At 39.0% G+C, this 24,281-nt stretch overlaps 1 protein-coding gene across 1 annotated transcript; it reads right to left on the bottom strand.

The window, feature by feature from the left end:
* Positions 1-8,404: 8,404 nt before the first annotated feature.
* exo1 (exonuclease 1) lies at positions 8,405-23,729 on the bottom strand. The gene is made up of 15 exons (XM_022199136.2): positions 23,241-23,729; positions 22,413-22,478; positions 20,264-20,461; positions 20,013-20,132; positions 18,065-18,188; positions 17,351-17,488; positions 16,046-16,258; positions 14,709-14,896; positions 14,480-14,582; positions 14,180-14,393; positions 13,182-13,368; positions 12,434-12,971; positions 12,179-12,268; positions 10,103-10,299; positions 8,405-8,656 (listed from the first exon to the last, which is right to left on the bottom strand). Exons 1-15 carry the CDS (start codon positions 23,318-23,320, stop codon positions 8,581-8,583), a joined length of 2,532 nt encoding a protein of 843 aa, XP_022054828.2. The 5' UTR covers positions 23,321-23,729; the 3' UTR covers positions 8,405-8,580.
* Between the last annotated feature and the right edge of the window lie 552 nt (positions 23,730-24,281).

Below are 24,281 nucleotides of genomic sequence, written 5' to 3' on the forward strand. Positions count from 1 at the left end.
GTGGCTTGTCAAGCCATGCGGGTGCATTATCAGTAAAAGATCGCGAAAAATACTTTTTAAAAAAAACTCACTTTAACAAATGGCAAGAGGCTCCCACATCCCTGTACACTTACCAAATGGGACTATGACGTTAGTAAGTGGCCCAATATTCAGTGGCCTGATATTTATTTATATTTAGTTGAAAAACCTAGCATGTACACTAGAGAGAAGCTGCGAGCATACAAATGTATAGAGGTCTTTTATTATGCAATTTATACAAGGACACTGACAAAGAGTTTTGTGTTTTGATGTCTGAAATCCTACCCAGCCAAAGGCAAGGGCAGACGACTATGATGTATGAGGCATGGATGATCATCAACAAAGTGGAGAACTACATACACACAGCAAACTGTACCTGTATGGCAGCGACTCCAACCGCTTTATTATTTATGTCCCCCTGTCACAACAGTCGACAGGGCTTTTATTAGTGGCTCTAATCATGTGGGAACCGACAGCTTGTCAGTATATATTGCGCTGATTTCACTTTATTTGCCACAACACACACGTGCATTGTTGATGGTATCCTCCTTCCCATCCACTCGCTTGATAGCCTGAAGCCACAGCCACCTTCGATTGCTCTGAAACGGCCGAGAGCCTATTAGCATGCGGTAGAACTTATGTCCCTCTTGAGTATTTCGGTTCGTACAACCAAAAACACAACAACCTGACCATATGATGCCGACAGTTCAGCGTTAGCTTTTAGTTTTGCCGTGTGGTGCGAATAATGCCAGGTAAATGATATGAAGCGTTACTTCTGTTGCCATGATGCACACGCAGCTTGTTGATGACGTATGCTCTGATGGGGTCTATAGAAGGGGGAATCGGACTGTACTAAGTCTGGTCCAGTATAGAGGGGTGTTTTGTGGGTTTTTAAGGGTGATAATGATTATTAGTGAGACATTTGGAGCAGATACTTTCATTTTACTTTCATTTGCAGTAAATGAAAGTATTTAAAATCTTGGATTTAAACTAGAAGAACACAAACTCTAACAGAAAACTTTGTTGATACATTTTTGTTTTGTTTACAGATGTTAAGTTTAAGGAGTTTTATTTGTGACGTATAACCAATCAAATCACTCCAGAAGACAGAGTGACCACAGCTAGATAAAGGTTCAGAGCCAAACAACACCATTTATAAATTGATTTATTACCGTAAATCAGTTAAAAACTAAAATACTGATAATCAGTAAATCAGTCAGCCCACAGTTACTACAATTCTACAATGTATGTCTCTTTCCTTTGACTTGTTATTTGAACCATATACAATGTATATGATGCCGTTTTTTCATCCCAAAGGCTATACTATGATGTTTTCTCATCTATGCTACACTATGCTACTCTGTTTGTTCTGGTCCTGGGCCGCTGCACTCCTCCTCTGTTGTTTTCTGGATTGTACTCAGCTGCATGTCTTCGTCCACTCGGCCTCCGTTGACTCGTGCCACCTGCCGTCTCTGGAGCTGAAGCTGGATTGGATCAGACCAAAGTACAGTCCAATCATGATGCCAGCTGCCTTTCAAAAGGCTCCTTCATCTGGCGGCACTTCTTCTGAGGGGAAGCTGAGCTTCAGCAGAACTTTGGAGATGTGTTCCAGTGGTTGGTTGATGTGTGGGGAGATAGAGAGGGACCTTTGAATTGTTCAGAAAGGAAAACAGGGAAGCCATTGGTAGTTTTACTTTAGGGTGGTACTGCGGTGTGTTTTTGGATTTTAAGAGGTGAACAGGAAGATGTTTTTTTGTCGTATTGATGATCTTTTACTTTGTTCCTGGTTGGAATACCCATCAATGTCAACATGAAGTTCACTTTTAGTTCTGTTTATTTACTTTTATTTTACTAACACCCATTTGCTTTTAACCCCCTCACATGATGTGTTGTTGTAAACTTACTTTTTCAAATAAATACTCGTCTAACCCTCTGGATACCAGCGTTTGGACTGTTTTTGTATTGCTCCTCACCTACTTCAGACAGTCGGGACAAAACAACGTTTTGTGGACCAAAAGCTATACTCTGACGTTTTTAGAACGACCTGCTATACTATAGGCTTTTTTAATTGACATATTACTTTAAGTTTTTTTGTTTTAGTTTTTTTGGGGGGGTTTTAGCAACATATAACAATTGAAACAGTATTAAAAATTACTATACTTTTATTTGTGCAATAAAATACTATTCTATGGCATTTTTTAGACCACATATTATACTTTGATGTTTTCTAGAATAACATACTATTTTGACAATATACTGCACTATGACATTTTTTGAACCACATATCATACATGACAATTTTAAGGCAACATCCTATCATTTTGCGCTTTTTGAACCACATAATCTATGTATTTTTTGTCGACATGCTATACTATGAACTACAGGCCATACTATGTTATTCTTGAAAAGTATGCTATATTTTGACATTTTATGAACTACATCCTATACTATGGCGTTACACACAGTGCTTTGGTTACATGTTGATTTATAATCTAAATTTTTTTCTGTTTTGGTTTTTGATGGGATTACCACAGACCTGACCGTGAACACCGTTGACACCCACCTGAGGGAGACGCTGCCTAAGCTCTCCAGGCTGCTTGGTCGTGATCTTTCTGCTCCAGAACATCTTCATCAACTACGTCTTCTTTTGAAGAGGCCCTCAGATGCTGCAATCTCTGACCTTAAGGAGGAACTGCTACTTTCACTCTGTAATGAGACGGCGATTATTGTAAAGACCCAGCTCCTGGCGGCTTTGAGTGAAAATGTAACATCCATCAAAACAGAACTACAGACAGTTAAATCTGAGCTGTCGGTCAGTATTTCAAACATCAAGTCCACCCCGGGTGCCCTAAAGCACGCTCTGGGGGAAATGGAAACTTCACTCTCCACATCACCGACAACATCGTCACACTCCAAAGCAGAGCACCTGTCTGCTGAACAGAGAATAATAAACTGCTGAAACAGTTGGTCTGTCTTTCTGTCAGTGAAAGTTAAACAGGAAGTGGTTCACTGAGGATGCCGTCCATTCAGTCTCCTTCTTCACAACCAGATGAGGTTTTCCTTCTGTTGGCTTCACTCAGAAGATCCTCACGGTGAACATGAGACACCTGAGATGAAGACAGACGTCTCAAAAAAATTATATACAGCCTGTGCACTGTACTCTGTTTGGCTCCTTGCTGATGGTCACTTCCAGTCTCAGGAAATTAAAAAACAGACCTTTTTTCATTTCTGTTTCTTACTGATTTTATTTTCTTGTTATTCTAAATATAAAATGAAAATCAAAGCATTTTTAAAAAATTCATATATCCATTTTTAATCATGAAAAGGAAAAACGCCTTGTATTTCAATTTTATTTTTTTCATTTTAAAACGAAAATCAAATCACCACTCGTTTTTTGTTTTTCAATACTCGTTTCAGAACGGAAAAGCCAATTACCAGATCCGTACACGGACCGTAATCAACGTCTATCTATGCACCTTATGTCTGAAAAGAAGAACTCAAAATTATTGTGCATACGCTACTGTTCAGAAGTTTGGGCTCACTTAGAAATGTCCTCATTTTTAAAGAAAAACTGTTTTTTTTTTTTTAAGTAATCAGAAATACAGTCTCGATATTGTTAATGACTAATGACTATTTTAGCTGTATTTTTAATAGAATATCTCCATAGGGGTACAGAGGAACATTTCCAGCAACCATCACTCCTGTGTTCTAATGCTACAATGTGTTAGCTAATGGTATTGAAAGGCTACTTATGATTTTGTGCAATTCTGTTAGCACATAAATAAAAGTGTGAGTTTTCACTGGAAAACATGAAATTGTCTGGGTGACCCCAAACTTGGTGTAAAAGAACAAACATACCAGAAGGAGACCGGCAAGAGGAGAGCGGTAGTTTTTGCAGAAATGACTTCACAAAAATATCATCACTTGGGTGCTTTAAGTTTTTAATTATTTATTATCTAACATTAATAGAGTCACAGGTCAGAGTCAGTGCAAATACCCCAGTGAAAATGTAGCACCTTGTGAGCTTACTATTATTGCAATACCACATCGGTTCCTCTCCTCCGCTCTCTCTGACTGTGAGGATGTGGTAAATAGGTGGTAGGAAGGCTTGCTTCCAAACAAGGTGTCATTAGAAGATGGAAAGAATGTTAAATATGTTTCTCTAGTGGCTGAAGCATCTGATTCATTCCAAAAGACATTTTTAAATAATGTTTGAATAATTGCCTATTATATGGCCAGTTGTAGCAACTGCAGTGTGAGATCTTGCTTCACCTAAATACAGTAGGTGTGTATTTGCCCCATATGGAGACCTAACACAACAACATGATATTTGAGCACATCTTGGATATACAGTGTATGTTGCATGTTGGAAAATATGATAGAAACGTGATATTAGTGAGGCGTAGAGCTGCATGTATCATCATTAGAGGCTTCAGCTGTGGGAATCCCACTAGCATGATAGTGATCAAAGTGTAGGTGTGTAGAGCGGCAGGTGTGAAAGGTCACATGAAGCTGGCATGGTATTACATTATATCAGTCCTTCATACAGGAAAAAAGCCTACAGTATGTGGAAGAGGTGTGAATTTAGACATCTACTCATTCGAAATGGCTCTTTTGTACCTTCAGTTCTCCCATTATGTGATGCCTGGAAATAAACTGTTTCGATTCCATTAGCTCTGAGCCTCCTGACTGTCAGTTTTCAGTAAATAATTCCATGATGGTATGGTGAAATGCCACCCTGTCCACTACTATGCACTGTGTATACAGCCTGTAGTCTAGTTTAGTGAGTAAATGTTATGTAATGATGTACTTAATGCTTGCTGTGTGATTGATTTTGGATTGTTTGACTGGGATATTGTAACAAAAAAAAGGCAAAGAGACAAGCCCTGATACAGTCTCTGCTCATGTCATGTGTTTAACAGGGAATGTGGTGAAACTGCATTCTTATCATGCTGTTGTGCAGAGCGGAGACACATTAAGCCCACAATTCAGATGTTGTTGCAAACACACACACATAGGAGAGACCGAAAACGGATCATGTCTGCTGTGAAAACGGCTATATTGTTTAATTTTAGGGTGAACGAGCCAATTACATCTGCTCTGCTCAATGTAACTCAGTCCAAAAGACATACCAAGCATTTTGCAGTGCACTTACTTCTTACTTCCACAAAATATTCGACAAATACACGACCGTTCAAAAGTTTGGGGTCACCGAGGCAATTTCATGTTTTCTATGAAAACTCACACTTTTATTCATGTGCTAACATAACTGCACAAGGGTTTTCTAATCATCAGTTAGCCTTTCAACACCATTAGCTAACACAATGTAGCATTAGAACACAGGAGTGATGGTTGCTGGAAATGCTCCTCTGTACCTCTATACAGAGCCATAATAGTCATTTACCAAATTAACAATGTCTAGACTGTATTTCTGATTCATTTAATGTTATCTTCATTGAAAAAAACTGCTTTTCTATCAAAGACAGGGACATTTCTAAGTGACCCCAAACTTTTGAACAGTAGTGTATCCCTGTCAAGTACAGTAGCTGAGTAAATGTTCTTACATGCTGCTTGTTTCTGTCATTTTTTTCTTATGGGGTCAGCTTGCTATATTTAGTACAGTTGTTTGTTTAAAACCTTCCACATGGTGATGTACAGGAAGCGTAAGTTACATAACTCACATGAAAACTTCATTTCTGGCTGATTTCTGTTTGGAATAAATGTAAGCTCACTTTTGAATGTTAAATGTCAGCCTGCTAGCCACCATACAGGTGCGGGTGGACCTCCATCATGCCAAAATAGCCGGACAGTTGTTTCATTAAGTAACAGTTTTTTTCTTTCAGCTGGTTCAGGAGGTATCCGTTGTTTTACCAAATCTTCAGAGATTTCCAGAGATACCCCCATAACCAAGAATTATTTGTTTGAGAACAGTGGTAACTAAAGAAAATGACAAAGTAGATAACTGAGATTATTAGTCAAATCATCACACATATCCTGCCTGTCCTCATTAGTAAAGACGTCAAGGCTGAAGCAGTCGGAGGCCGCTGGTCCTTGAGCAATAAGTCATGCTGGTTAAGAAGCACCTCAAGCATGTTTGGCATCTGGATCAGCTCAGGCATTCTGCCCCGCAGCAACACAGTGGAATGACTAATGTAATAAAAATTACTTTGGGCCCATCCATCTTCTTTGACAAACCTGTCACAATTATCACTGACATTAAAGATAAAGCTGGCATAAGGAGGAAGGTCAGCCATCTCTACTCTTCGTGGTGGAAGTGCTCTAGTCCTTTACATACTGCACCAATATGCCAAAAGTTCTGCATTACTAGTTGACGTTTAGCGCAGTGGTTCACAACCCAGAGGTCAGAGGATACAACGAAAGGTTCATGAGAGGACTGATGAGGTGGCAGTATTTTCAGTTATGTTTGTTTTCTATATGAAATACTGAATAATTTAGCTTCTTTATAGCCCCATTTAGCTCATTATATTAAAGAAACCAGCTCAAAGTTTAGAGTTTAAATGTTGGTTTGGTGGAATTGCAAAGAACACAGACATTTCCATGTTCCATTTATAAGGTTGGAAAACAAAATCTCCATTTTGGGAAACTTGGGGAAGAAATCCAAGTGATAAAAAATGCAGATACCTGGGTCGCTGAGTGGGAGGAGCGCATTATTGAGCCCTCATCCCTCCTACATTACAAGCTACAGCCCTGCTTTGCAAAGAGTCCATCTTATGCATGGAATGACATGTCGGGTTTAGATGTTTTTAAACTTCATTTAAATGCAGTTTTTCGGAAAAAATCTGCTCCTAACTCACCACTGCCTGCAATACAAAGAGGAATCATGAGCCCCTCCCTTATTTTAGGGGTCAGAGTAAAAAATTTAGGAAGCAGCACTTTGTATCAGCCCATCAGAGTAAACAGTTTGATTTGATATGAAGCTTACATTGCTACACTTACTGCTCAGAGGCAGATAAAAGATGACAAATCTTATTTCAAGGAACTTTCACTCTTGAAATGAATGAAAAAAATCTGCCAATAGAACAAGTGAAAAATAGCTTGGTAAGATTTCTTGAAATAAGATATATTTAGAATATTAGCATCTTAAAATTAGCTTCGCAAACTTATTTTAAGCTATGTTTTACCAGGATTGTCAAGCTTAGGTGTCTTAAAATCAGCCAGAGATGCTTAAAAAAAATACCAGTTTTTCACTCAAAAAAAGATTTTTGCTTTCATGTAACCTCCTAATTTGAGATGTAATAAACTTGAGTTTCCTTATAAAAAACAACCCAGAACAAGATAATTTCAAGATTGATTGACTTAACAAGATATTTAAGATGCATTGTCTTAACCCTCCTGTTGTCTTCTTTTAAGGGCACCAAAAAATATTGTTTCCTTGTCTGAAAAAAAAAATCCTCCCCGCCCAAAACAAAAAACAAAAAAAATCAGCAAAAACATTTCCTAAATTTCTGAAAATTTGCAAAACCTTCAGGAAGAAAATACCAATAATTCCTTAAAAGTTTCCCATTATTAAAAAAAGATTGGCAAGAATATTCTTGTATTTTCAAAAAATAAGCACAAACCTTCCAGAAAAAAAGCTAAAAATATCTAAAATGATCACATACATGTCAGTAAAATTTCTAATATTTTCTTTAAGAAAGTTCACAAAAAAAAAATCTACCAAAATCCAGCGAATTTCACTGGATTTTGGTTGATTTTTTAAATAAATGTTCTTAAAGAAACATTTTTAGCATTTCTTTTTTCCACCAAAAAAAAAAAGTTCAAATATTTCCCAAAAATGTTGAAAATGTGGACATCAGAAGTTTCACTGTGAAAATATATATTTTTTTTTTCCCCCACATTTTGACCTGTTTTAAAGGATGACACAAGGGTCAAAATAAGTCCCTCCATCTTGCTGAAATCTCTCTTAAGTGAATTTATCTTAAATCAAGTGGGATGAGACATTTTGACTAAAAATAAGAGAAACAGACTTGGTAAGATTGTGAGTTTTTGCAGTGTGAGGATGGGTTTACTCTCCTTAAGATGCACATAAGAGCACAGTCTTGAGCTGATGTCTTATGTGAAGTGAGAGGATTCATTCTGTTCTGAACGCTTCAAGCCTGTGCACAAACCAGCAGGTGAAGTTACTCAACATTGCTCGGGAGACAGAAGAAGCCAGCAGTCTTACCACTAAATTCCTCAGCTTGCATGCAGGTAACTCATTTTCACCACGCACCCAAGTATGCTTTGTGCATTTTTACACCACCACACTGGGTGACACGTGTTCTGCTCTGTTGAAGTACAAAAGCAAAATGTGATGCGAGTAAAGGCACAACATTTGTGCACAATTGGAGAACTCCAGAGCACACACACAGGATACACTTATGACTTCACTTCAGAAGATAGTTGGTTTATTTAAAAGTACAGTAAAAAATAGTAGGTTGATGAGAGCGAGTGGTGAGATCATTAACATACATGGTATGTTTAAAGGTTAAGCTCCAATAGCAGAGCATTCAGTCTGTGAATTCAGAGCATTTTTGCTGATTAAGTTCATGTCAGACAAGGTCAGCAGGCCAGGAGGTTGTCTTTGACTGGAGACATGGCCTCTCCTTTCATACTGGGACTCATCTTCTGGGTGTTTCTGAAAACACAAAAGTGGAGGTTTCACAGCTGGTATAATAGAAACTACTTTACTGCTCAGAGCTACAGATTTATCACAGCCATAACATTCCACGTGTAGGTTGGAGTGAGTCTGTGACCTAAAACGCTTCCTCTTTCCTTTTGACAGCATCCTTTAACTATGTGAAAAATGTGGTTTCAGCCTGAGTTGGCTTAAATGTGAAAAAACATTCTGCGATATTCTAAATTTTTCCAAGAGAAACATGACTGAAGTTTTTGAACAAGCAGAAAGCTCACATGTTGCTCAGATCACAGCGGGGTTTACATGCTGTAACTAATAGCTTTCTAAAGACTTTTGAACAGCCTGGTAGTATAAATGTGTGCATTTGATTCCCAGCAGACCTAGCTCTTTACTGCTTGTCATTTTCTTCCCATTTTCCTCATGTTTCCTGCCTCTCCACTGTCACTATTCATTAAAGCCAAAATGCCAAAAAAACTTTGAAAAAATAAATTATTATAACGTATGAATAATCTCATGAATACTCCTCAAACTTTTCAAGAATAGTGGATCTTACTTTTTGTAATTTAAAAAAAGTACTGAATTCCTTTGTCGCTGAGTCTAGTTCACTTAATTATGATCCAGCAGCAAAAAAATAAAAATAAAAACTGATTTTGTAAAATCATGTTGCCCCCAGGGCTGCACAGTGGAGCGGTGGTCGTACTGTTGCTTTGCATGGAGAAGATCCCTGGTTTGTGCACCAACCTTCCTGGGATCTTTGTGCATGGAGTTTACATGTTCTCCCTGTACATGTGTGGGTTTTCTCTGGGTATTCCAGCTTCCTCCCAGTCCAAAAACATGCTGAGGTTAACTGGTGATTCTAAATTGTTCGTAGGTGTGAATGTGACTGTGATTGTGTCTATCTGTAGCCCGGTGTCCCCTGCCTCTGCCCGAAGTCAGCTGGGATAGACTCCAGCCAGACCCTAATGAGGATTAAGTGGTGTGTATATATATATATATATATATATATATATAGATATATATATATATATAGATATATATATATAGATAGATAGATAGATAGATAGATAATGGATGGATGCTGCTGCTAAGTGTCTATAAATGTTCATTCCAGCTGATGCCACTGATTTAGTCCACTGTGTACAACAAATAACAGAAACTAATTAAACACATTTGCGTAGATCAGAGTAGTAAAACCAAAATGTCAGAAAATCAGTGAGTATGACTTGATGACTGCTATAAACAAACATATCACTGAAGTGTTTAACAGACCTGTTATTCTGTAACACAGTAATGGATGTATTGAAGCAAAACTAGTAGAATTTTAGTTTTTCCACTTTCATGATATTCCATTATGGTGACTACACAACTTGAAATCAGGTGCAAGTAAAAAATGAAATGAAAATGACACGTTTGATCTGCAAAGTAACTTGAGTGTTTCTCTCTTACTTTGCAAAGCTGAAGTTCTTCCAGAGGCTACTGATTGTGGCCTGGACACCAGGGTTGTTCTCGTTATTGGGGGGGGAGAGTTTCTTCACAGAGCCACCAGACTTCTTCCTCAGCCCGCTGGCCCTGGCTGGGCCCAGCGTTCGTACCTTTGCTGCTTGAGCCTGGCTGCTCGTGTTCAGTTTTGACAGACCAGAAACCTTGACAAAGAAAGACCGCATACAGGAGACTAGAATAAATACAGAGCAGTGTGCACACAGTGTTTACAGTTGTGAAAAACATTGCTTACATTCTAATTTTATTTTATAATAAACTCCAACATAAGATCAGTGCCAGTGCACAGCTCTGAGATGGAGTGACAACTTGACAAACCTAAGTTCACAGAAAGATGGGAAGGCAGTAAAAACAAGTGGCTCTGTCATATTTTGGAAAATAAATCCACTTAGTAACACTTCTAAATCCAACTGATAAAAATTGTTTGCTTAATACACAAACACTACAATAAAGTCACCCTTTGCAGTTTTAGGGAGAGTTTACTGCTCTCTCTCTCTCTCTCTGTGTGCGTGGGTGTGTGTGTGTGTGTGTGTGTGTGTTTTTAACAGCCCACCTACCCACGCTAGGCATGTTTCTTTCACACACTGAAATTTGAAGCTATGTTTGAATGGTAATCGCTCAGGTGCTACTAAAGATAAAAGCCTAAAATTTGCAGTAATTTTTCACCAGTGAAGAACCACTTGACTTCAGGACTTCTACTCGACTATCAAGCAGTATTTTTGTTTTGGTGGATCAACTTTCCATACCTATTGTGGATCAACAGCTTATCTGATATATTCAGGCCTTACATATTTAATAAATATTGCAGATTTTGGTTCAAATATGGCCTCAAATGTCTTAGTGTGAAAAGAAAGTGGGTTGACGACAAGTTAAAAATGATCTCAGAAAGTATTTAATATACCAATATAAAATTTTACAAATATTTTTATCAACCATCCAAAGTTTAATTTTTGAAAAATCAGCAAATCAGAAATGGTCTCGCAGATATTGTTGACCGAATTCAAAAACCCTGAAAATACTTTTCTTCAGTTCTTCATACTTTTTCTCCGTATTGGTTCTGAAACTGTTGAGTTAACCAAAAAGACCTTACGTCCTTATCCTCAAGGGTATTTTTTATTTATGCTTCTGTTTGTACTACATACTACAGACACAATGGACATACTATTGAATCATGTACAATCACTCCTCATGAGAATATGCCGATGCAGGCTGAGTGTCATCTGCTAAGATTCTGAAATGCGACAGGAGCAGAAAAGGACAGAAACATAACAGAAAACTGTTTGGTGTGTTTATTGTAAGAGTTTACTTTTAAGTGAGTGTGTGAACGTTCTGCTGAACAACACTTCAAAGATTTTGCGCATTTTCAGAGAACAGGAACCACTTATGAACTTTTCAGTGGAAAGTTCAGGCAACGGCTGATAACCGCTCTGTCTTTTGAAGCTTTGCTGGTAAAGAAAATGACATTAAGAGTGTATGGCTGTGATGTTAATGTTCTAAAGTTTACTTGTCCATTGTGGAGGAAATTCACATTACAAACTCAATCACATGCTGCTAATACTCATGCTAATGAAATTTGCTACCTTTTTCAGCTGCACCAACTCTCCTCCACTATTTAACTGGAAATAAATTTGAGGAATATTTGCTATGCCTGTACTGCAGCTTCAAAAGAAGAATCAAACATGATTAAACCGAAAATTGTACAACGGTTTTTTAATCATCAATTAGCCTTTCAACACCATTAGCTAACACAATGTAGCATTAGAACACAGGAGTGATGGTTGCTGGAAATGTTCCTCTGTACCCACTATGTACATAATAAAAATCAGCTGTTTCCAGATAGAATAGTCATTTACCACATTAACAATGTATTTATGATTCATTTCATGTCATTTCATGTTATCTTCATTGAAAAAAAAAAGATTTTCTTTCAAAAATAAGGACGTTTCTAAGTGATCTCAAACCTTTGAACAATAGTGTGTTTATATATATGTATACATGTATATGCATGAGTGTGTAAAATCCCACCTTTGATCTCAGCATGCCAGGTTTCCTATCTGCTTCTGCAGAGTGAGTGGGACTCTGCTGCGGCTCTGAATCTTTGCTTGAATTAATTTCCTGAGAAACACATGAAAGACAGACGTCAGAACACAAAGTTGTGCTCCTAAGACAGGTTTCTGCACACCCACTCATGAGGCATTAAACTCTGATGACGATGTATTTGTAACGGCTGACCCAACCACAACGGATTGATAAACATTTGTAAATGTGGTGGAGACGTACAGATAAAACATCTTCCTGGCAGGAGGAAGAGAGGCTAGAGGTGGGGGGTTCCTCTTGGTGGAAGGAAGTGTGGTAAGGCTGGGACTGTGAGAAGTAAGCACTGTCCTGGGAGGGAGGGGAGTCTGGAAGGTCGTCCTTGTCTTTTGATTTTCTGTCGGGGGAGGATCGCTGATGGGGAGACGAGTCTCTAGAGGGTCTGCAAGACTTTGGAGAAGAGGAAAACCCTTCCTTTTTATACTGGAACTGATGCAGTGCAGCCAGGCCTGAGGATGACTTTGGTGTTCCTGATTGCTTGGTTACAGAGGAGCTGCCTAACCAGCCGAACAGCTTGAGGCCCTGGCTAGCTGAAGTGGGAGATGTAGTGCTAAGCGACAGAGGTGGGCTCGGTGTTTCCACAGATGGGATGTCGGGGCCATCACTGCTTTGGGTCTCATCCAGAGTGGCATCCAAAGCTGTGGGCTCCAAAGCCTGAAGTAAATTCTCCTGGAGTGGCTCCCTTGTGCTCAGACTGACTGCTGAGCTGGAGCTGCTGAAGAATCTACATGTGGGAAGAAACACAGTCATACCAGGATAATACACATGCTCTCCTTACCACATACTAAAGCTGCATGATCATGGAAAAAATTATTATATCTACTAGTCGGACTATTGCTTTGGCTTTAGCATCTATCTTGTCAAAACTTCTACTATGTCTCTTGATTACTCAGTAATGGGTCTCAGTGTGATAGAATCATGGGTACATGGTCACCTGCTTCGGGTAGGCTGACTGTCCCCCTGAGCTTCCTCATTCCTCTTCTGCAACACTGTAGCGAAGCGATTGCGTGGCCGGGGCTGGACGGTCAGTGTGTTCTCATCTTTTGGCTGGTCAGACTTGGATCGCTTCGGACTTGAACAGGAATATTGGTGCAGCACATCCTGGTCTGATAGACTAGAGTCTACAGGAAGACAAAAATGATGAGCTCAGACAAAAAGGTTTCTTGTGAAGTTGCATGTTCTGTAAATAAATGATCTTTTTTTATTATTACTTTGTCATATTCTATTTTATTACTTTTAACAGTTACTTTTGGACTCATTTTATGCTTTCATAAGACAGAGGTAGACGCATCAAAGGTCTCCAGCTGGACTTGGACCAGAAACACTGCGGTTCTTGGTTGATACCACATTGATTTATTTTTCCTACTTTTCCCTGTCTGAATCTAAATATTTAGTTTTCTCACCATGCTGACAAATTTGCATAAACTTTGTTTATTAGAATTCATAAAGTAGCAAAAATGCTACTTAATTATAGACAATTAGCAATTATCCATAGCCCAAAGTAACACGATCACAGTGTCTGTTTGTCCGACAAATAGTGCCAAAATTCAAAAGTTTCAAATGGAAAGCAGAGAAATGTCACATTTCAAAAGCTATAAACATGAACATTATTAATATTTTTCCATGAAAGTGACTTTTAGTCAACAGTGTTACCTCTTTAAACTTACTGTTCAAGTCAGTTTAAGTTATAACGAAACATATTTTAGAAATATGCAACATCACTAATAACTAAAGCTGTAAAGTTAATGTAGTCATTAATGTAATGCAGCAGTCAGCGTAGTAAAATAGATACTGCAGTGTAGCAGAATAGAAGTATAAATACACCTAAAATCAAAATGCCTAAATAAAGAACAATTACTTCAAGTAGTTAGAGGAACTGTACATAGTTACATTCAGCCAGTGATCAACATAAACACAGTAGGAGCAGCTCACCCTCTCTGGGCCTCTTCACCTGCAGCTCTCTACAAGACAGCCTCAGGACATCCAAGCTGACGACTCTCTCCTTCCCCCTAGTGGAGGGAGGTCTGTCTGTGAGCGCAGCAGGCTGGGAAGAGCCAGCAGACGTTTGGGTGAAGCCTTTGCTCCAAATACTGGATCCTGTGGAGACCCGCGAGTCATTCCAGCTGTGACTGCGGGGTTTACGTTGCTGAAAAGACATTTGCAAATTTCCCGATTAAATACAACACTTAATTCTGAGCATCGCGACACCTTTAGTTGACTGTGATCCGGTACCTGTTGAATAGGTTGGTCAGGGTTGAAGTCATCTATCCTCTCCATGGTGTTGATGTCAAGGTTTCCCAGGGCCATCTGCAAACCTTTGTCATCCCCTAGATTACTGAATTCAGCAGCATCAAGGATAGAATACAGGCAAGTTAAGAGAGGAATTTAACATTGCAGACTCCTAAGTCACATATAACCAGAGGTGATACTACATTTGATGTGATTCAAGACAGGAGGATACAGTCCAGCGTAACTGAGGGTGGCGGGGTCAATGTGCTCTGGGTAAGGGTTCAGGGGTACAACCTTCCTCTTGACAGGATCAAACGCCAGCTGGTAAAGGAAGGTGTTATTGGCTCTGATGAATCCCTCGATGTACTGTTCAGGGACGACGATACTCATCTTCAGGTACTGGCCCATCTTTCTGATCACCTAACAGGAAGATGAGAAGTGTTGTAAATAGGACAGTTCATTAAAAAGACTACTACTGACTTTCTGTGTGCATTCAGTGAGTATTTGAACAAAAATACCAACAGTTTTATATTATAGTTCCTACTAATAGCCATCATTTGGAACTGGTGTTGTTGTTCATGGAATTTGAATCATTGGTAAAAACATTATATTTAACGTGAGCCTGGGGCAGCACCAATAGTCAAATGGCTAACGAGCAGTGTATGCCCAGTTGGATTCACAGCTAACTGCACCTTTACTGAATGTTGCATATAAAATCAGCAGACTGACTCACTAATGACAGTCACATAGTATTATCAAACTGTAAATAAAAATAGACAACCTCTCAGCTCCCCAGAACTGACACCAAAATATCTTGATGAGCTAGCTGGGCTAGGTGCTCATATTTGGGTGAGGCACTTTGTGTCGGCATCTTTGAACTGCTACAGACTCTGGTTGCAAATGGCATCACTACAACAAGATGGCAGCGCCCATTTCTGCAAAATTTTGGCTTTGCTTCTGCACAGGCAGCACTGATATGCTGTCCATCACAATGTACAATCTACATAAGGACTGTTAACCTTAGGAACTGGTTACATCAGACGAATAAAGGTTTTACATGAAGGCAATAAACTGAGCATGGGTGCTAACTGCATGTTGTTAATTATTGTAAAAATGACATTGTCTGCCTTTAAATGTGTTGGACCTCTAAGAATGGTGAATGCATGGCCTGACCCAAGGATTTAAACATCAAACAACAAAGAATTTTTATGTCCACATTTGGAGCACAGAAGTAGAAAGTCATCTTCTTGCACAACAATTATTATCAGGCACATATGAAAAACAATAGGTGGAAACATTCGATGGATGAATACAAAACAATCAATTTTTTAAAAAAATGAAGGCCAAATTAGGAAGCATAAAGAAATACTGCTACACCTATTCATTATCAAATATAATGTTTTATGGCAAAAGGGATGAATATAATATTTTTCTTCAGGAGCAGTTATAGTGGGCAGAATAAGTTCCCATGTAAGGTTGTCTTTTAAACTAAGGCTCCTCTTGAGTTCAGTTAGCTGTTACCCTGTGAAATTCATAGTTACACTTCATGGCCTCGCCCTCTGCTCTCACCTTAAGTATATCAGGCTCTTTTGCGAGACGCAACAGTTTGCAAGCCTTCCCCAGACCGATGCCATGCAGGGAGGCCAGATAGTCACAGCCAGAGAGGATGCACATGTAGCGGAACTTCTCTTCTGTGAAAACGTTGCCCAGGCTGTGACAGCGGCCCAGGTTACTCTGGTCTATCTCCAGGCCATTGCCCTGCTTGTCCATTTTGAGGATTACCTGCAGGATTTAAAAACACAGATCTATGTTAATATAATAAAATATTCTCCACAGAGCTATAGAATGGCAAGCTGGTACTTCAAGTCTACATCCAGTGAGTTGGATCAATGTTATATAGTCTTTGTCACCCCTGCTTGCAAAAAAATAACCATTGCTTTGAAATGAGTTAATTTTCCACTTCTTTAAAGATTATATTTGTTACTGTCTAAATAAGTTTAGCTAAAAATCATGGCGCTTTGAGGTTTATTACAAACTGTGGAGCTTTAACACATCACTGCATCTTGTATTCTAAAGTAAACTGGCCCTCTGTACATGTTCGCAGGCTCAAACATTGGTATGTCTTGATTTATAAGGCTATTCTTCAGATGATCCCATCTTATTTATCATCTCTTTTAATCAGGAATAATAGGGCCTACAGCTTCCGCTCGCAGGACTTTCTGCATTTCACTGTTCCTAAGGTCAGACCAGAAATGGGGAAGAATGCTTCTAGATTTGCTGTTCCAACTACATGGAGCATTTTGCAGTCGGAGCTCAAACTCCAAAGTCTGGTATCTCTGAATGCATTTTAGGTTATGATCAATCCAATCATATGCAGGCTTCTGGAGTGCAAATGTTTTATTGAGAGAAAATGTTTTATTTTAACTAATCTTGTAAAATTAATTATTTGTATTTTTATATCTATATTCAAATGTGACTGTGTGCTAAAACTGTTGTTTTTAACTGTATGCACTGTCATTCTTGGCCAGGTCTCTCTTGTAAAAGAGATCTTAGATTTCAATGGGACAAACCTGGTTAAACAAAGGTAATAATAACAAATGCAACAAATGCAGATGTGTTTAATGCTATGATTTTTGCAGTGTCATTTGTTATGACTGATGTTACTGTTCTTCAATAATGGCCTTCCACCTTTATTCCTGAAATTCCTTGTTCTAACCACAATAGTCTTTGTAAGCATTGAAACTGCCTGAGCAACCTAAGACTAAGTCTTAAAGTTTACTTTTCTTTTTATTTTATTTTTTTTCACTCAGTTCATACACAAAGCAGTGACAGCTTCCAGGTGGAACTGAGCCTCCTCGGTCTAGTGCTAGATACCTTTTTGCAGCCAAATGCCAGCAGGTCGGAGTCCTCAGTGATGACAGCCTGGGCCAAGCCACACTTAGTGAGGTAAGCTAACTGAGCATCAGCTTCATACGGGGCCACTACACAGTCCACCCCTCTGGCCCTGGCCACCTGGTTCAAGGAAGCACACACACAAAATTCATTTAGTCAATTATATTATTTTAATAAAAAACAATTTCCAATTAAACAAATTAATTTAAAAATGTACTACAATGTCTATAGTCATCACTCTGGTTTCCATCATGGTCTCATCCACAGCACTATGTGATTAGTTAACACCACGAGTAATAGAATGTCAGCACTGAAGGATAAACGTTGAGAGGCTCTTTTTTAAAAAAAATAAAAAATATGTAAAACATACATGAACAACAACACTTCAGCTAAATCTAGCATTGGAGTTTGTGTAATACTAAAACAACTTTAAAACAAAGACTTTCATTTTTCCGCAAATTGATATTAGTTCCAACATCAGTTATCAGTCTTCCTTGACTGCTAAAAATTAGAATCAACACTGACCTTGGAAAAGCCATGTCAGCTGAATTCAATCTTGCTTCTTCTAATTGTTTAAATCTTCCATGATGTTCTCAATAAAAGAATAAATATGCAGAAACCCTGGCATCTGACCAAAGGAGGAGTTGACAAATTGTATTGTTTAGTCAAGTCTAGCAGGAGCAAACAAGTCCTCACCTTAATAAGGTTATGAGCCATAGCTGGAGTGATGTTAACGCAGCGGTTAAAACAGTCTCTGGCCTCAGACAGCTTGCCTTCACGTAGCAGCTGTCTACCCTTTTGAAGGTTAGCTTCTCTGCGTCTGAAAGGTACATAAAAGACTGAATAATGGAATGCTTTGTACTGAGTGAATATATATAGTGGCGGTTTGTAAAAAATCTTAATCACAATACAAGACAAAATGAAAACAATGAGGGAAAGAAAATGCCGGTAGTGGTGACGCTCTTTCTATGCTGCTGTACTGGAAATTAAGACAGTCCCAGGTATAGCACAGATATAACAATGCTTTGGATATCTTTTACTCCTCAAATGTAAAGTATTTGTTTGTGAAGGGGATGTCGACAGGTCTGTACATTCTTTTCTGCACCTTCATGCAAATAATGTTGCTCTGTTGCTGTTTTGGAATGCAGTCCTTCGAATAAACCAGGCATTGTCTGAGCATGTTTGTAACCACACTGAAAAACATCGGATTATTGTGTTTGGCACAGGACATCAATACTTCTCTGAAGCTCTGGGTGATAGCAGAGTTCCATTTTCTGTGACTGCCACAATTGCTAATAGCTACAATATTCTCTAAGGAGTGTGGTTCTGCTGGAATGATGTCATTTTTGATCACTTATTTGTCTGGTCAATATTTGATGCATTTCTTTTTAATGAGGTTCAGAATTGCCAGGTTAGGCCTGAAGAGTGTTTTTATCAGTTCAAAAGTTGCAGATATTCAGCTAAAGAAAAGAAATAGAGAAAAGAAGATAATTCTGACAATGTTTGAATGAAAAATCATTTCTTAAAGATTGTCTATTTATCAGCTATTTGATCTCAGGTTTCAGCAACACTCTGATCCAGTTGCTTGGTTTCCTCTCAGCTTCCTCTGTCCCTGAACACAAAGTCACACTGCAGTCTGAGTTGAGCTCTGTTCTCTTCTTCAGTGTTCCTGCCTTCTTGTGGCATGATGCTGTATGACACTAAGCAAAATTTACTTCCTTGACTTTGTTGACAAAACACCAGTATTCCCAGTGTGGCGGCACAGTGCAGCCATGGTCTGCTGTGTGTGACTAAACTAACACTGCCCCTCCTTAGGTGTTATTTTTTGGTGAATTTTGCATTTTGAATTATTACTTTCTGTAGCGGACAATACAAACCTATATTGACACAAGCTTTCTGATTGTTTACTCTGCACTGATCCTTGGTATATTTTGAAGAAAGAGCACTATGTTCATACACAAAAACATTCACAGTAACTATGTCACTGCTCTTACCTTGTGCAGCAGAAATGTAATATACAGTAGGGTTCTTAAATTACTAATCAGAGAAAGACTGATGATTTAGAAACATTTAAAGAATACAAGAATCAGGAATAAATGACACCTCAAGGTGATATTAGGAAAAGTGTGCATCAATTGTGCATTATTGTGGTACTTTTGCCCAGGTGGAGCAATTTTCAACTACCTATATACTCATTAGCAAACACCGACAGTCCTTCTGTTGATGATTTAACCCCTAATATATTATCTGTTTATCATACAGAAATATTTAGATTTTTTTCCATGAAAATAATCCCTTTCTGCCTTCTACCTGTCTCATATGCAATTCTGCAGAGTTACTTTCCCATCGTTAATCAAGAGCGTGGTCGTTCAGTTTATTTCTTCAATTTATGTTCAGATTTTGCGATGCTTTTCCTCAAAACCCTGTCCTTTCACTGAATTAGTCTTTGCTCGGGTGTTCTGCTCCTGCTCAAAATGGTTTGTCTGCACTCAGAATTACCGTTGCCGCACAAAGTTCCTGTTCTTCAGTTTTAATGTCTCGTTGCACTCAGGTAACAAATACAGTTTCATTACTGTTGTAATAAGGTTTAGGACCTCCTGTCTAGATGTAGCCAAACTGTGACACAATCAAGGTAAATACTCACATCCTCCGAGTGTTTTCCACCTCTTGTTTTGACGGCAGATTGCGGCCATCAAACACCAGAATTGGCTTGACACTGAAGGTCAACAGCATGTCCACCAGCTTCATACAGTACCAGACATACCTAGGATGGAACAAAGTTAAAGGTCAGTTTCAGTCCTGGACATCCAATCCTCAAAGCAAGGAGGTTACTAAAACAGTGGCATACTTCTCAACATCTCTTTTTCATTCACTGAAAGTCATGAAACTTCTTACTGGTCAGTTGGTTCTCCTTTAGCAAGCTTCTCAGCACATGAAAAGGCTCCTTTATGTAGCCAACAGTAGGTGTCCACAGCCACAGTCTGCCCTTTGTATTTTTTCACATTGATGGGCTCTGCTGCATCTTTGATGAACTGAAGCAGTCCAGAGATTCCCATTTTCAGGTGCTGATTGGCACCAACGTTGATTTTGAACCTGAGAAAGAACCATAATACCCCTGATATGTACAGCTGATATACAACCTCCAACATATAAACAACTACTGACACTTTCAAAGAGTAACCATATGGTATTATCTAGTAAATCTTATGCTATCTGCATGCAGAATTAAGAGCATAACATCTCCACACATATTACTTTAAAATAGACAAATTGAAAGTTTTAATAAAATTAAAGAGGGAATTGGTCTCAAAAATGAAGACTCATAAGTCAGGGTTAGGATCCAGGTCTGAAGATACAAAGTAACATTTTCAAGAATTATTTCTAAACTGTATGTCATTACAAACTCATAAAGACAAATCTGCTTTTCTTCCAAAGTACACTTACAATTGGAACCGGAGTTAAATGCAGAAATATCAGCAGAGAATTTATATTGTATGCAACATTAGTTTAACTATGGGAAATTGAGAGAATATACATTTTATTTCCATTAGCAGTCACATTAATGGGAGAACGATACTGTTCTGGAAGAATACACTCTCAGTGAGAAATTCATTAGGAACACCTGGCTCAGAACTCCCTTTGCTGACAAACACTTCAGTTCTTGGTCCACGGATTGCACAAGATGTTGGAAACCTTCCTCTCAGATTCTGGTCGATGTTTGCATGATTCACCACATCATTTCTGCAAATTCATCTGCACCGCTTCCATGCTGCAGTTCTACCACATACCAAAGGTGCTCTACTACATTCACACCCGCTGACTGCAGAGGCCACTGAAGAAACTCACTGCCATGGTAATGAAATCAGTAGATGATTATTTTTGCTCTGTGAAATTATCCCATGGAAATAAGCGACTGAAAGCCAGTCAATTGTGGCTATAAAGAGATACACATGGCCAGAAACAACACTGAGATAGACTGTGGCATTCAAATATTGACTAATTGATACTAAGAGGCTAAAGTGCCCAAAGAAAACATTCAACACACCAGCCTGGACTGTTGACACAAATCAGGTTCAGTTATATCAGGACAGTGTGATGTAGTCTGTTGGTTTGTTAAGAGACCAAGTTGTCCTAAGAAGACAGGGGCTTTTATCTCTGTAAAATTCTACCAACAGTACTTCAGCAGAACTTCAACCAGCAGCACCTTCTCATGTCTTTCTCTGTACTGACTGTAATTTGTTCCAGCTGTTTGCATCCAAATGCAACAGAAATCTCACATCACTCTGTCCGATATATTGACATGGTAATAGATGAAACAATCCAGCAACTACCTGCATATCTAGGTTAACGGCTGGTTAATCTGGATGATGCAATTGTTTTTTCATGAAATTAATGTTATTAGGCACATTTTACTCAATGCCTGGGACATGTACACCTCAGTAACCACAGCTGTCGTATAACCAATAGATTTCATGTCAAAAATTTGGCTTTATAAATAACATTTGATCCCTTTTGTCAGCTGAATAACATTAACTCATTAGGGCCACTGTAGAAATTAGTTAAATACAGAAATTTGGGCATTTTCATTTGTTATTCATGAGACTATAGCGCTGATCTACTTTATGTGAAATATTTAACTGGCAAAGTGGTTAAATTTCATGCAGAATGAATCCAACCCATTCAGGTTCAGTTCTCACTTGTGCACTGACTGTAACTCTAACCTGAAGGGTTAAAGCTAGCTAACAGCGAGTAACCATCATTTCAAGTTTAGATTTCAGTGAAGAACCTTCTGGAGAACATCTTGTAGACCGTATCACGACATGTTGTAATGTTTGTTTAGATTTGTTAGCACGAAAAACAGGACTACATGAGAGGCATTTTATACATTGAGCCATTTTCTCTACATACGGTACACTGAGGGGGTCTTGCTCGAGTTTAACTCTATTAAGTTTAACACTATTTCCCCATGGTGCACTGCACGTTGCTCGATTTTAAAACTGAAGACAGCAGTTAAAGCATAGCTAGAAAGACGTTTATGTCTTACCTGGACGAAAACCGTAGTTGGTCACTAACACAACAAAGTGGACAGCTTTTCTGATCAAGACAACCCCTAAAAGCAACAAAAATGAAAAGCTGAAGTTATGTCTAAACCACAAACTGACCTTTTTATGTAGTTTTTATAACAGAGACAAACGGTACGACAGCGCACAACTGGAGCAGGTTTGGTTTTAGCGGCAAAAGAAGGGATTCAGTAAGAACTGCTGCGATTGGTCAGACGGACCGCGAGGGAGGGCACAAAGGATTAACAGAGGAAGTAAGGGTGCGCTTTAAAACCTCACCAGTGCAGCTCTTCAATGTTCATAACGTCACTGTAACCACTGGCTGTAAGGACCCATTCTCGTTTATATGAGCACAACGCAGTCCCAGCAAAATTACCAGATCTACCATGGTAGCTGCGGTCACCAGAGATTCAGCGTTGCATCGTGTGTCACAACAACAGCTCGTGTACCCGCCCCCGCCTCAGTTGTGATTGCGGTACGCCGGTATAATTTGAGTTGCACCAGTCTGCTCGCTGTGGCTCGAGTACAGCCAAGGAAATAACGTCAGCATTTAATGACTCCTCAGGTGAAAGTCACGACACTGATTAGTCTGGTCTTTGTAAGGTTCAACACTCCGACGTAGAACTGTTTTCAAAACGGCTTGCTAAATTTAATTGCACAAAGATATATTAAACATACAGCATTAAGCAAACCAATGCTGCCTAAAGTATGTCCTGTAACAAGAGACACGCATTAAAAAAATAGGGTGGTCACAGTATTATTTGTATGCATTCACTCTGTCATTCTTGCACATTAAATATAATATCTAATACCTGCATTTCTCTCTTCTTCTTCTTCTTTTCCTTTCGGCTTTTCCCTTCAGGGGTCGCCACAGCGAATCAATTGCCTCCATCTAACCCTGTCTTCTGCATCCTCTTCTCTCACACCAACTGCCTTCATGTCCTCTTTAACCACATCCATTAACCACCTGCATTTGTAATGGTAGTAATAATATTGATACTGTGATGACCGTTGATGTAACTATGGATAATAGCAGACAAGCTACTCAAGCCCAAGGAATAGCTTGAAATGGTATTAGGGTAAGTGGTGAACTGCCAGAGGTTAAAAAAAAGGTAAGGATGCCCAAAACTGAAAAATAATGTACATTTCAGAATTATACAAAAAAGGCCTTTTTCAGGGAACAAGAAATGGGTTAACAACTTAAAGCTGTTCTGCAGCAATGGAGGTTGGTCAAGCCTTGATCAAGTTGGTGCTACCACATCTAACAGGTGTCCCAACTTTTCTTGATTACTTACAGCTCCCTCTGTCTGCATAAAAGTGGTGTTGGAACACACTAAATCATTGAGAGCATTATTTGAAAAATATTGTACTGCAGAAAGTAGTGCGCTGCTAGAAAAATGGTGAGGAAAAAGCAATTAAAAATAGAAGAGAGACAGACCATCATAACAGAGGAACTGTGATGCTGCATGAGGAAGTCTGGAGTGGCAGAGAACTATGCTTGAGTGGTGCAGGGCTGGAAGACAGTGGTGAGGTGTGCTGTAGGTGGGACAGAGGAGCTCAAGGTGGAGGTGGGACTACATCAGGGATCAGCTCTGAGTCCCTTCTTCTTCACTGTGGTGATGGACAGGCTGACTGACGAGATTAGACAGGAACCTGTAAGGACTATGTTGTTTGCAGATAACATTGTGATCTCTAGTGGGAGCAGGGAGCAGGTGGAGGTATCCCCTGGAAAGAAGAGGAATGAGGGTTAGCCGCAGTAAGACAGAATACGTGTGTGAATGAGAAGGACTCAATTGGAAGAGTGAGGTTACAGGAAATAGAGGTAATGAAGGTGGAGGATTTTAAGTGCTTAT

This window comes from Acanthochromis polyacanthus, chromosome 15, assembly GCF_021347895.1.
Source record: "Acanthochromis polyacanthus isolate Apoly-LR-REF ecotype Palm Island chromosome 15, KAUST_Apoly_ChrSc, whole genome shotgun sequence".
NCBI lineage: Eukaryota > Metazoa > Chordata > Actinopteri > Pomacentridae > Acanthochromis > Acanthochromis polyacanthus.

Bases quoted from the DNA above. Each gene is read 5' to 3' on its own strand.
- exo1 (XM_022199136.2), bottom strand. From the start codon at position 23,320: ATGGAGGCAATTGATTCGCTGTGGCGACCCCTGAAGGGAAAAGCCGAA. The intron at 18,189-20,012 runs GTGAGTATTTAC...TGTACCTTTCAG, and splicing joins GTGGAAAACACTCGGAGGAT to ACGCAGAGAAGCTAACCTTC. The intron at 17,489-18,064 runs GTGAGGACTTGT...TCCTTGAACCAG, and splicing joins TGGCTCATAACCTTATTAAG to GTGGCCAGGGCCAGAGGGGT.